General features: G+C 48.0%; 1 protein-coding gene across 1 annotated transcript in view; it reads left to right on the plus strand.

The window, feature by feature from the left end:
- The window catches only part of LOC140486095 (uncharacterized), a 58,862-nt gene that overhangs the window by 19,941 nt on the left and 25,531 nt on the right, over nucleotides 1-13,390 (plus strand). The window contains exon 4 of the mRNA XM_072584753.1: nucleotides 9,872-9,907. Coding sequence (XP_072440854.1) covers nucleotides 9,872-9,907 — 36 coding nt within the window. The remainder of the gene's footprint in view (nucleotides 1-9,871; nucleotides 9,908-13,390) is intronic.

Genomic DNA, 13,390 nt, shown 5'->3' on the forward strand with positions numbered 1-13,390 from the left:
TTAGGGATAGTCAACACAGTTTTGTGAAGGGTAGATTGTGCTTCACAAACCTTATTGAGTTCGTTGAGAAGAGGACCAGACGAGTGGATGAGGGTAAAGTGGTTGATGTGGTGTATATAGATTTCAGTAAGAGAAGGTTCCCCATTGTAGGCAACTGCAGATAATACAGAGGCATGGGATTGAGGGTGATTTAGCAGCTTGGATCAGAAATTGGCGAGCTAAAAGTGGACAGAGTGTGGTGGGTGATGGGAAATATCCTTCCTGGAGGTCAGTTACTAGTGGGGTACCGCAAGGATCTGTTTTGGGTCCACTGCTGTTTGTCATTTTTATAAACGACCTGGATGAGGGCGTAGAAGGGTGGGTCAATAAACGTGCAGATGACACTTCAGTCGGTAGAGCTGTGGATAGTGACGAAGGATGTTATAGCTGAGAGACATAGATAAATTGCAGGGCTGGGCTGAGAGTTGGCAAATGGGGTTTAATGCAGGAAAGTGTGAGGTGATTCACTCTGGAAGGAACAACAGGAATGCCTTAGTAGTGTAGATGGGCAGAGAGATCTCAGTGTCCAGGTACACAGATCCATGAAAGTTGCTATCCAGGTTGATAAGGTTGCTAAGAAGGCGTATGGTTGTTAACGTTTATTGGTAGAGGGATTGAGTTTCGGAGCCACGAGGACATGCTGCAGCTGTACAAAACTCTGGTGCGGCCACACCTGGAGTATTGCGTACAGTTCTGGTCACTGCATTACAGGAAGGATGTGGAAGCTTTTGGAAAGGGTGCAGAGGAGATTTACTCGGATGTTGCCTGGTTTGGAGGGAAGGTCTTATGAGGAAAGGCTGAGGGACTTGAGGCTGTTTTCATTAGAGAGAAGAAGAACATAGAACATAGAAAAATACAGCGCAGTACAGGTCCTTTGGCCCTTGATGCTGCACCGATCCAAGCCCCCCTATGGCCATGATCACCACCACTTCCGCCCCCACCAGCGCCACTCACCTGCATTCTGCTGACACGCCCCCCACAGACCCCACTGTCACTATCCTCACCCCCCAGAACCCCGAGGGCAACATTACCCCAGCTCATGCCTCCACCCCCATTCCCCCCACCATCACACCCACTCCAGGTACTGGCTCCGACCCCACTCCCAGCTCCACACCCACACCAGATCCCAGCTCCCGGCCCTGCCGAGTTTTCACCATCCCCCAGACCTCCCACTCACTGAGGACGAACGATCAGTCCTCAGCAAAGGACTCACCTTCATCCCCCTCCGTCCACGCATCAATGAATTTAATACACGGTGTGACATCGAACACTTCTTCCATCGCCTCCGCCTCCGAGCTTACTTTCACAATCAGGACTCCCGCCCACCTTCCGAGGACCCCTTCGCCCACCTCCAACACACTGCATCCACCTGGACACCCCACTCTGGCCTATTACCTGCCCTCGACCTCTTCATTTCCAACTGCCGCCGGGACATTAACCGCCTCAACCTGTCGACCCCCCTCCCCCATTCCAACCTCTTACCCTCACAACGCGCAGCCCTCCAATCCCTCTGCTCTAATCCCAACCTCACCATTAAGCCAGCGGATAAAGGGGGCGCAGTGGTAGCCTGGCGCACTGACCTCTACACCGCTGAAGCCAAACGCCAACTTGAGGACACCTCTTCCTACTGCTCCCTCGACCATGACCCCACCCCCCCATCACCAAACCATCATCTCCCAGACCATACAGAACCTCATCACCTCAGGAGATCTCCCACCCACAGCTTCCAACCTCATAGTCCAGGAACCCCGCACTGCCCGGTTCTACCTCCTTCCCAAGATCCACAAGCCTGACCACCCTGGCCGACCCATTGTCTCAGCATGCTCCTGCCCCACTGAACTCATCTCTACCTACCTTGACACTGTACTATCCCCCCTAGTCCAGGAACTCCCCACATACGTTCGAGACACCACCCACGCCCTCCACCTCCTCCAAGACATCCGTTTCCCCGGACCCCAATGCCTCATCTTCACCATGGATATCCAATCCCTCTACACCTCCATCCGCCATGACCAGGGCCTCCAAGCCCTCCGTTTTTTCCTCTCCAGACGTCCCCAACAGTACCCTTCCACTGACAATCTCATTCGTTTGGCCGAACTGGTCCTCACCCTTAACAATTTCTCCTTTGAATCCTCCCACTTCCTCCAGACCAAAGGCATAGCCATGGGCACACGTATGGGCCCCATCTATGCCTGTCTCTTTGTTGGCTATGGAGAACAGTTGATCTTCCGTAATTACACCGGCACCACTCCCCACCTCTTCCTCCGCTACATTGATGACTGCATTGGTGCCACCTCGTGCTCCCACGAGGAGGTTGAGCAATTCATCAACTTCACCAACACATTCCACCCTGACCTTAAATTTACCTGGACCATCTCTGACACCTCGCTCCCCTTCCTGGACCTCTCCATCTCCATTAATGATGACCGACTTGACACTGACATTTTTTACAAACCCACCGACTCCCATAGCTACCTGGATTACACCTCTTCCCACCCTATCTCTTGCAAAAATGCCATCCCGTATTCCCAATTTCTCCGCCTCCGCCGTATCTGCTCCCAGGAGGACCAGTTACACCATAGAACACACCAGATGGCCTCCTTCTTTAGAGACCGCAATTTCCCTTCCCACGTGGTTAAAGATGCCCTCCAACGCATCTCGTCCACATCCCGCACCTCCGCCCTCAGACCCCACCCCTCCAACCGTAACAAGGACAGAACGCCCCTGGTGCTCACCTTCCACCCTACAAACCTTCGCATAAACCAAATCATCCGCTGACATTTCCGCCACCTCCAAAAAGACCCCACCACCAGGGATATATTTCCCTCACCACCCCTTTCCGCCTTCCGCAAAGACCGTTCCCTCCGTGGCTACCTGGTCAGGTCCACACCCCCCTACGACCCACCCTCCCATTCTGGCACTTTCCCTGCCACCGCAGGAACTGTAAAACCTGTGCCCACACCTCCTCCCTCACCTCTATCCAAGGCCCTAAAGGAGCCTTCCACATCCATCAAAGTTTTACCTGCACATCCACTAATACCATTTATTGTATCCATTGCTCCCGATGTGGTCTCCTCTACATTGGGAAGACTGGGCGCCTCCTAGCAGAGCGCTTTAGGGAACATCTCTGAGACACCCGCACCAATCAACCAAACCGCCCCGTGGCCCAACATTTCAACTCCCCCTCCCACTCTGCCGAGGACATGGAGGTCCTGGGCCTCCTCACCACCAGACGCCTGGAGGAAGAACACCTCATCTTCCGCCTCGGAACACTTCAACCCCAGGGCATCAATGTGGACTTCAACAGCTTCCTCATTTCCCCTTCCCCCACCTCATCCTAGTTTCAAACTTCCAGCTCAGTAACTGTCTCCTTGACTTGTCCGGACTTGTCCGACCTGCCTATCTCCTTTTCCACCTATCCACTCCACCCTCTCCTCCTTGACCTATCACCTTCATCTCCTCCCCCACTCACCCATTGTACTCTGTGCTACTCTCTCCCCACCCCCACCCTCCTCTAGCTTATCTCTCCATGCTTCAGGGTCACTGCCTTTATTCCTGATGAAGGGCTTTTGCCCGAAACGTCGATTTCACTGCTCGTTGGATGCTGCCTGAACTGCTGTGCTCTTCCAGCACCACGAATCCAGTATTTGGTTTTCAGCATCTGCAGTCATTGTTTTTACCACCTAACCTACACTAGCCCACTATCCTCCATATGCCTATCCAATGCCCGTTTAAATGCCCATAAAGAGGGAGAGTCCACCACTGCTACTGGCAGGGCATTCCATGAACTCACGACTCGCTGAGTAAAGAATCTACCCCTAACATCTGTCCTATACCTACCACCCCTTAATTTAAAGCTGTGTCCCCTAGTAAAGCTGACTCCATACGCGGAAAAAGGTTCTCATGGTCAACCCTATCTAAACCCCTAATCATCTTGTACACCTCTATCAAGTCACCCCTAAACCTCCTTTTCTCCAATGAAAACAACCCCAAGTGCCTCAGCCTTTCCTCATACGATCTTCCTACCATACCAGGCAACATCCTGGTAAACCTCCTCTGCACCCGTTCCAGTGCCTCCACATCCTTCCTATAGTATGGCGACCAAAACTGCACACAATACTCCAGATGTGGCCGCACCAGAGTCTTATACAACTGCAACATGACCTCAGGACTCCGGAACTCAATTCCTCTACCAATAAAAGCCAGTACACCATATGCCTTCTTCACAGCACTATTTACCTGGGTGGCAACTTTCAGAGATCTGTGTATATGGACACCAAGATCTCTCTGCTCATCCACACTACCAAGTATCCGACCATTAGCCCAGTACCCCATCTTTTTGTTACTCATACCAAAGTGAATCACCTCACACTGACCTACATTGAACACCATTTGCCACCTTTCTGCCCAGCTCTGCAGCTTCTCTATATCCCGCTGTAACCTGCCACATCCTTCCTCACTGTCAACAACTCCACCGACTTTCGTATCATCCGCAAACTTGCTCACACAACCTTCTAGCCCCTCCTCCAGGTCATTTATAAAAATGACAAACAGAAATGGTTCCAAAACAGATCCTTGCTGAACATCGCTAGTAACTGCACTCCAAGATGAACCTTTATCATCAACTACTACCCTCTGTCTTCTTCCAGCCAGCCAATTCCTAATCCAAACCTCCAACTCACCCTCAATGCCACAGCTCCGTATTTTTTGCAGTAGCCCACCATGGGGAACCTTATCAAATGCCTTACTAAAATCCATATACACCACATCTACCGCTTTACCCTCGCCCACCTCCTTAGTCACCTTCTCAAAGAATTCAATAAGGTTTGTCAGGCACGACCTGCCCTTCACAAAACCATGCTGACTATCCTTGATCACATTATTCCTATCCAGATGTTCATAAATCCTATCCCTTACAATTCTCTCTAAGACTTTGCCCACAACAGAAGTGAGACTCACCGGCCTATAGTTACTAGTGTTATCCCTACTCCCCTTCTTGAACAAGGGAACCACATTTGCTAGCCTCCAGTCTTCTGGCACTATTCCTGTAGACAACGAGGACATAAAAATCAAGGCCAATGGATCTGCAATCTCCTCCCTTGCTTCCCAGAGAATCCTAGGATAAATGCCATCAGGCCCAGGGGACTTATCTATTTTCACTCCTTCCAGAATTTCCAACACCTCTTCCCTACATACCTCAAAGCCATCCATTCTAATTAATTGTGACTCAATATTCACATCGGCAACAATGTCCTGTTCCTGAGTGAATACTGACAAAAAGTATTCATTCAGTGTCTCCCCAATCTCTTCAGCCTCCACACGCAACCTCCCACTACTATCCTTGACTGGACCTATTCCTACCCTAGTCATTCTTTTATTCCTGACATACCTATAGAAAGCCTTTGGGTTTTCCCTAATCCTACCAACTAAGGACCTTTCATGTCCCCTCCTTGCTGCTCTTAGCTCTCTCTTTAGATCCTTCCTGGCTACCTTATAACTCTCAATCGCCCCAATTGAACCTTCACGCCTCATCTTTACATAGGCCGCCCTCTTCCATTTAACAAGGGATTCCAATTCCTTATTAAACTACGGCTCCCTCACACGACCCTTTCCTCCCTGCCTGACAGGTACATACTTATCAAGAACATTCAATAGTTGCTCCTTGAACAAGTTCCACATATCAATTGCGCCCTTGCCTTGAAGCCTACTTTTCCAAGCCACGCATCCTAAGTCGTGCCTCACCGCATCATAATTTCCCTGCCCCCAGCTATAACTCTTGCCCTGCAGTGCACACTTATCCCTCTCCATCACTAGAGTAAAAGTCACCGAATTGTGGTCACTGTCCCCAAAGTGCTCACCTACCTCCAATTCTAAAACCTGGCCTGGTTCGTTACCCAGAACCAAATCCAGTATGGCCTCACCTCTTGTTGGCCTGTCTACATATTCTGTCAGGAAACCCTCCTGCACACATTAGACAATCATCTAACGACCCATCTAACGAACTCGAGCTATAGCTTTCCCAGTCAATATCTGGAAAGTTAAAGTCCCCCATAACAACCACCCTATTACTTTCACTCTTCTCCTGAATCATCCTCGCAATCCTTTCTTCTATGTCTCTAGGACTATTAGGAGGCCTGTAAAAATCTCCTAACAGCGTGACCTCACCTTTCCTATTCCTAACCTCAGCCCAAACTACCTCAGATGGCGAGTCTTCATCCATCGTCCTTTCCACCGCTGTAATACTATCTTTGACAAGCAATGCCACACCTCCCCTTCTTTTACCCCCACCTCTGACCCTACTAAAACATTTAAACCCTGGAACATGCAACAGCCAATCCTGTCCCTGTTCTACCCATGCCTCCGTAACATCGAAATCCCAGGTACCAACTCACGCTGCAAGTTCACCTACCTTATTTCGTATACTTCTTGCAGTGAAGTATTCACACTTCAAGCCACCTTCCTGTTTACAGGCACCCTCCTTCGAGATTGATGCCATGTTCCTAACCTCCCTACACTCCAGGTCTTTCACCCTAAAGCTACAGTCCAGGTTCCCATGCCCCTGCAGAGTTAGTTTAAACCCCCCCCAAAGAGCATTAGCAAACCTCCCCTCAAGGATACTGGTGCCCCTCAGGTTCAGGTGTAGACCATCCTGTTTATAGAGGTCCCACCTTCCCCAGAAAGAACCCCAGTTATCCAGATACCGGAATCCCTCCCTCCTGCACCATCCCTGTAGCCATGCATTTAACTGTTCTCTCTCCCTATTCCTCGACTCTCTATCACATGGCACGGGTAACAAACCAGAGACAACAACTCTGTTTGTTCTAACTCTGAACTTCCAACCTAGCTCCCTGAAAGCCTGCCTAACATCCTCAGCCCTCCTCCTACCTATGTCATTGGTGCCAATGTGGACCACGACTTCGGGCTGCTCCCCCTCCCCCTTAAGGATCCGGAAAACACGATCAGAGATGTCACGTACCCTTGCACCTGGGAGGCAACATACCAAACGTGAGTCTCTCTTGCCCCCACAAAACCGCCTATCTGTGCCCCGAACTATCGAGTCCCCAATAACTATTGCTCTGCTCTTCTCCACCCTTCCCTTCTGAGCAACGGGGACAGGCTCCGTGCCAGAAGCCTGAACTTAATTTAATAAGGAATTGGAATCCCTGGTAAGTCGTTCCCCCCCACAAGTATCCAAAACGGTATACTTGTTCTTGAGGGGAACGGCCGCAGGGGGTCCCTGCACTGGCTGCTTCCTCCCAGTCCCCCTCACTGTCACCCATCTGTCTGCAATCTTTGGAGTTACTACTTCCCTAAAGCTCTGATCTATGACCCCCTCTGCCTCCCGAATGATCCTAAGTTCATCCAACTCCAGCTCCAGTTCCCTAACACGGTCTTGGAGGAGCTGGAGATGGGTGCACTTCCTGCAAGTGTAATCAGCAGGGACGACCATGGCATCCCTCACCTCAAACATGTTGCAAGAGGAACATTGCACTGCCTTCACTGCCATCCCTCTAAAAGTAACTTTTTAAAAAAAACTAGGTCTAAACAATAGAAGAAGCAAAATGCAGCACTTACCTCCTTACCACAACGGGTCTTATTATTAGGTTAGAGGAGGAGGGCGGGTGGGAGGCACTACCTCTGTAGTGCCTCGGGTTCCTCTCCTGCGCACCTTTTAGGAAAAAACCTACCCAGGTAAGCTTGCGCTACACCAGCTTCCGGGTCCACTCCCCGCTTTTTTTAAAAAAGAACTTGCGAATTTAAACCGTTACACAAACATCACTGAGCCTTCAAGCAGCCACTGCCAAATGGTCCTTACCTGCTCCGCTGAGAGAGTGAGAGGCGACTTAATTGAGACATATAAGAGAATCTGAGGGTGAGATAGGTTGGACAGGGAGAGCCTTTTTCCTCAGATGGTAACAGCTAGCATGAAGGGACATAGCTTTAAATTGAGGGGTGATAAATATAGGGCAGATGTCAGAGGTAGTTTCTTTACTCAGAGTCGTAAGGACGTGGAATGCACTGCCTGCAGCAGTAGTAGTCTCACCAACTTTAAGAGCATTTAAATGGTCATTGGATAGAAATATGGATGAGAATGGAATAGTGTAGGTTAGATGGGCTTCAGATTGGTTTCACAGGGTGGCGCAACATCGAGGGCCGAAGAGGCTGCACTGTCCTGTGATGTTCTATGTTCTATGTTTACCTCCGGCACCCAGCCAATGAATTGATCAAATCCTGATCACATTGTTCAATCCCAGCGAATGGAATTTACTGGTAAATGTCTTTCAAATGCTTATGCCGAGCCTTAAACACATTTCATATTCCTTCTAAGATAATAGTGGTGCCAGTATGTTTAGAGACACAATGACACTTACCTTATTTCATCAACACAGGAAACTGCAGTCACAGCCGATTTTAGCTGCAATTTTAAAGGAGGTCTGTATTGAAAATTCCCAGCATGCACAATTGCAGCCCCTAACTAGTCTGGTAGCCATTTCTGCTGCTGGCCACCTGACCACAGATAAGTGGAGATAGGGCTCAGAGACAGAGAGATGAAAGGGGTGGACACACATGAAGATTTGTTTATAGGAAGCCAGGACAGAAGAGAGGCTGAATATGTGTTCATGAGTTTCTGAGAGGAACAGAGAGTGGGTTGGTTGTGCTAAAAATAGTTCACGTCATGTCAGGGACTGGGGTATGGGTCCCCAAGCAAAAGATAAGATGCTGTTTTAAAGTCAAAGACTTATAGTGTCATACAGCATGGAAGCAGACCCTTCAATTCAACCTGTCCATGGTGACCAGACATTCCAATCTGATCTAGTCCCATTTGCCAGCATTTGGCCCTTATCCCCCTAACCCATTCATGTCCCCATCCATTTAACTGTTGCAATTGTACCAGCCTCCACCACTTCCTCTGGCAGCTCATTCCATACACGTAGCACCCTCTGCATGGAAAAGTTAACTCTTAGGTCTCTTTCAAATTTTCTCCTCTCATCTTAGACCTATGCCCTCTAGTTTTGTACTTCCTCACCCTAGAAAAAAGACCTTGGCCATTGAGTCTATCTATGCCCCTTATGAATTTATAAACCCCTATAAGGCCACTCCTCAGTCTCCAACACTGCAGAGAATAAAACCACAATCTATTCAGGCTGTCCCGATAGCTCAAATGCAACACCTTTGTGAATAGTTTCTGAGCCCTCTGAAGTTTAACATCACCTTTTCTATAGAAGGGTGACCAGGATTTGTTCTTCCAGCTTGCTCTGAGCTTCACAAGAACCCAAGACTCCAAGACTGAAATGTTGGGAGGGAGGTGAGGGATTGGGAAAGGGGGGGTTGACATGAGGTGGGGTGTTGAAGGGGCACGCAAATTGGAATCTTGGGGTCAGTTTTTTACGGATGGGACATAGCTGCTCAGTCCCTGGGGTGTCGCTGTTCCTTGCTCTTTTACCCACTGAGGATCAACAGTGGTGGTGCACATGGTGAGCAGCTCAGAGTGAAATTTGCAGGAAGTGGTGTTCCCATGTATCTGCTGCTCTTTTATACATAGGTGAGCTCTGGCACAGAGGGAAACAATTCAGACTATCATTCCTAACTCAGTTCTAACCCCTTGATGCCAATCTCCTGCCTTTACTCCCTTATATTCCTTTCTATCCAAATCCCTACTCAATGTACCTCTCCATTGAACTTGCTTCCACCAGATTTCCAGTCGGCACTTTCCATACCCTGACTACTCATTGAGTGAAAAGGCTTTATCCTCACTTCCCCAAACTTGCACAACACTCCATATCTTATTCAGTCAGAAATGGATTTTAATTTTACTCTTTTTTCATTTCAGATCACTCCTTGGAAAATCAGTCCCCAGGAGCAGCAGGTAAACTGAACATGTCAAAATGCAAGGATTATTTCAAAGTGAAACAATTTTGTTTTGTGTCTCACCCTTTTCTTATCCTTTGCAGACAAATGAAAGAATCCACATCCATCCTCTGCTTTAGCCTCTACTTAACTGCACTGTCTAAGACCTTATGTGTTTCCAAAACTAAGAGATTGCAGATGACCAAGTGCATTTATGATGTCAGTGCAGGAACAGCCCATTCAACCAGCTTCTCAAATCAATGTCAGATCTGTCGCTAATCCAGTTCCTTTTTCTGTCTCTCCCTCATCTTCATGGATACAATGTTTAGTCAAGCGTATTCTATCTCTTCCTCAGAACGATTTACTGCATTAACTGTTGTTATATACCTCCCTCAAATGCAACCATCGCCCCATACCTGACCCACAGGGAAGATGGTTGTTGTAGTTGGAGGCCTGTCATTCCTTCTGCCAAGAAGGTCACTGGGCTGAAAAGTAGGAGATGGAGTTCAATCTGGATAAAGAACAAAGAACAAAGAAAATTTACAGCCCAGGAACAGGCCCTTTGGCCCTCCAAGCCTGAGCTGATCCAAATGTACTGTCTAAACCTGTCAGTCAATTCCTAAGCATTTGTATCCCTCTGCTCCCCACCTACTCACGCATCTGTCCAGACGCATCTTAAATGAATCTACCGTACCTGCCTCGATCACCTCTGCTGGCAACGCGTTCCAAACGCCCACCACCCTCTGCGTGAAGTATTTGCTGCGTGTATCCTCCTTAAACTTTCCACTTCTCACCTTGAAAGCATGACTTCGCATTATTGAATCCTTCATCCTGGGAAAAAGCTTGTCTCTATCCACCCTGTCTATACCTTTCATGATTTTGTAAACCTCAATCAGGTCTCCCCTCAATCTCAAGGTATAGCATTTTGCTCCAATGAATAAGCGTAGGGTTAGACAATTAATGGTAGGGCCTGGGGTTATAGAGTCATAGAGTCATAGAGATGTACAGCATGGAAACAGACCCTTCAGTCCAACCCGTCCATGCCGACCAGATATCCCAACCCAGTCTAGTCCCACCTGCCAGCACCCGGCCCATATCCCTCCAAACTCTCCCTATTCATATACCCATCCAAATGCCTCTTAAATGTTGCAGTTGTACCAGCCTCCACCACATCCTCTGGCAGCTCATTCCATACACATACCATCGTCTGCATGAAGAAGTTGCTCCTTAGGTCCCTTTTATATCTTTCCCCTCTCACCCTAAACCTATGCCCTCTAGTTCTGGACTCCCCGACCCCAGGGAAAAGACTTTGTCTATTTATCCTATCCATGCCCCTCATAATATAAGGTCACCCCTCAGCCTCCGACTCTCCAAGGAAAACAGCCCCAGCCTGTTCAGCCTCTCCCTATAGATCAAATCCTCCAAAACTCACAACATCCTTGTAAATCTTTTCTGAACCCTTTCAAGTTTCACAACATCTACGTTGTAGAACAGAGGAATGCAGGGGTTCAGGTGCATCATTTTTTAAAGTTTGTGTCACATACAGACAGGATGGCATGCTTGCCTTCATTGCTTAGTCCTTCAAGTTGGGACATTATGTTATGTTGTTCAGGACATTGGTGAGGCCTCTTCTGGAATACTGTGTCCAGTTCTGATTGCCAAGTTATAGGAAGGATATTATGAAGCTGGAAAGAGTTCAGATGAGATTTACCAGGCTGTTACCGGGCATGGAAGGTTTGAGTTGTAAAGAGAGTCTGGATAGACTTGGACTTTATCACTGGAACATAGGGCATTGAGAGATAACCTGACAGAAGCTTATAAAATAGTATGAGGCATAGACTTGATAGTAGTTGTTTTTTCCCCAAGATGGCTCAGTAGTTAACACTGCTGCCTCACAGCGCCAGGGACCCGTGTTCAATTTCAAATGTGAGCAACAGTCTGTGTGCAGTTTGCACATTCTCCCCGTGTCAGTAGGTGTTTCCTCTGGGTGCTCCCATTTCCTCTCACAGTCCAAAGATGTGCAGGTTTGGTGGATTGGCCATGCTAATTTGCACATAGTGTTCAGGGATGTGTAGGTTCTGTGTGTTAGTCAGGGAAAATGTAGAGTACTAGGGTAATGGAATGGATCTGGGTTTACTCTTTGGAGGGCCAGTGTGGACTTATTGGGCTAATTGGCCTGCTTCTACAATGTAGGGATTGTATGAATGAATTTCAAGACTAGAGGGCACATGTTTAAGGAAAGAGATTTAAGAAAAGATGTAAACTTTTTACACAGAGCGTGGTTTGCATGTGAAATGAACTTGGTGAGGAAGTGGTGGATGCGGGTACAATTACAATGTTTAAAAGACATTTGGATGGATACATGAATAGGAAAGGTTTGGAGGGATATGGGCCAGGAGCAGGCAGAGGGGACTAGTTTAGGTTGGGATTGTGATTGGTATGGACTGGTTGGACTGTTTCTATGCTGTATGACTCCATCACTCTATGACTCTATGAGTTCCTCAGAGTAGTGTCCGAGGCCCAACCATCTTCAGCTGCTTCATCAATGACCTTCCCTCCATCGTAAGGTCAGAGGTGGGAATGTTTGCTGATGAATGCACAATGTTCAGCAGCATTCGTGACTCCTCAGATACTGAAGCAGTCCATATATAAATGCAACAAGATCTGAACAATCTCCAAGCTTGGCATGACAATTACCAAGCAACATCTCCAATAAGAGAGAATCTAGCCTTCATCCCTTCACATTCAAAGGTGTTATCACTGAATCTGCCCACTATCTGTATCCTTGGGGTTACCATTGAAAGAGAATATAACCATCACCCCTTGAACATTCAAGGGTGTTATCATGACTAAACTGCTTCACAATCAACATCCTGGGGGTTACTATTGACCAGAAACTCAACTGGACTCATTACAAAGTACATTGGCTATAAGGGCAGGTCAGAATCTGGGAATCCTGCAGTAAGTAACTCACCTTCTGACTCCCCACCAAAGCCTGTCCGTCATCGACAAGACATGGAATATTCCCCACTTTCCTGGACGCGTGCAGTCCCAACAACACTCAAGAACTCCACACCATCCAGCACAAAGCAGCTCCTGCTTGATTGTCACCACATCCATAAACATCCATACCCTTCACCATCGACACTGAGTATCAGCAGGGTTTACCATCTACAAGATGCACTGCAGAAATTCACCAAAGATCCCCAGACAACACCTTGCAAACCCACAGCTACTTCCATCTAGAAGGACAACAGCAGCAGATACATTGGAACATCACCTCCCTGCAGGTTCCCCTCCTAACCATACGCCATCCTGACTTGGAAATATCTCAGCTGTTCCTTCAGTGTCACTGGGTCAAAATCCTGAAATTCCCTCCTCATAGCATGTGGATGTTCAAGAAGGCAGCTTACCACCACCTTCTCAACAGGGCAACTCGGGATAAGTTAATAAACATCCAACATCACATGAGGCAATTGTAAGAAGACTGTTATTTGACAGT

Source organism: Chiloscyllium punctatum, chromosome 15 (genome assembly GCF_047496795.1).
Source record: "Chiloscyllium punctatum isolate Juve2018m chromosome 15, sChiPun1.3, whole genome shotgun sequence".
Classification (NCBI taxonomy): domain Eukaryota; kingdom Metazoa; phylum Chordata; class Chondrichthyes; order Orectolobiformes; family Hemiscylliidae; genus Chiloscyllium; species Chiloscyllium punctatum.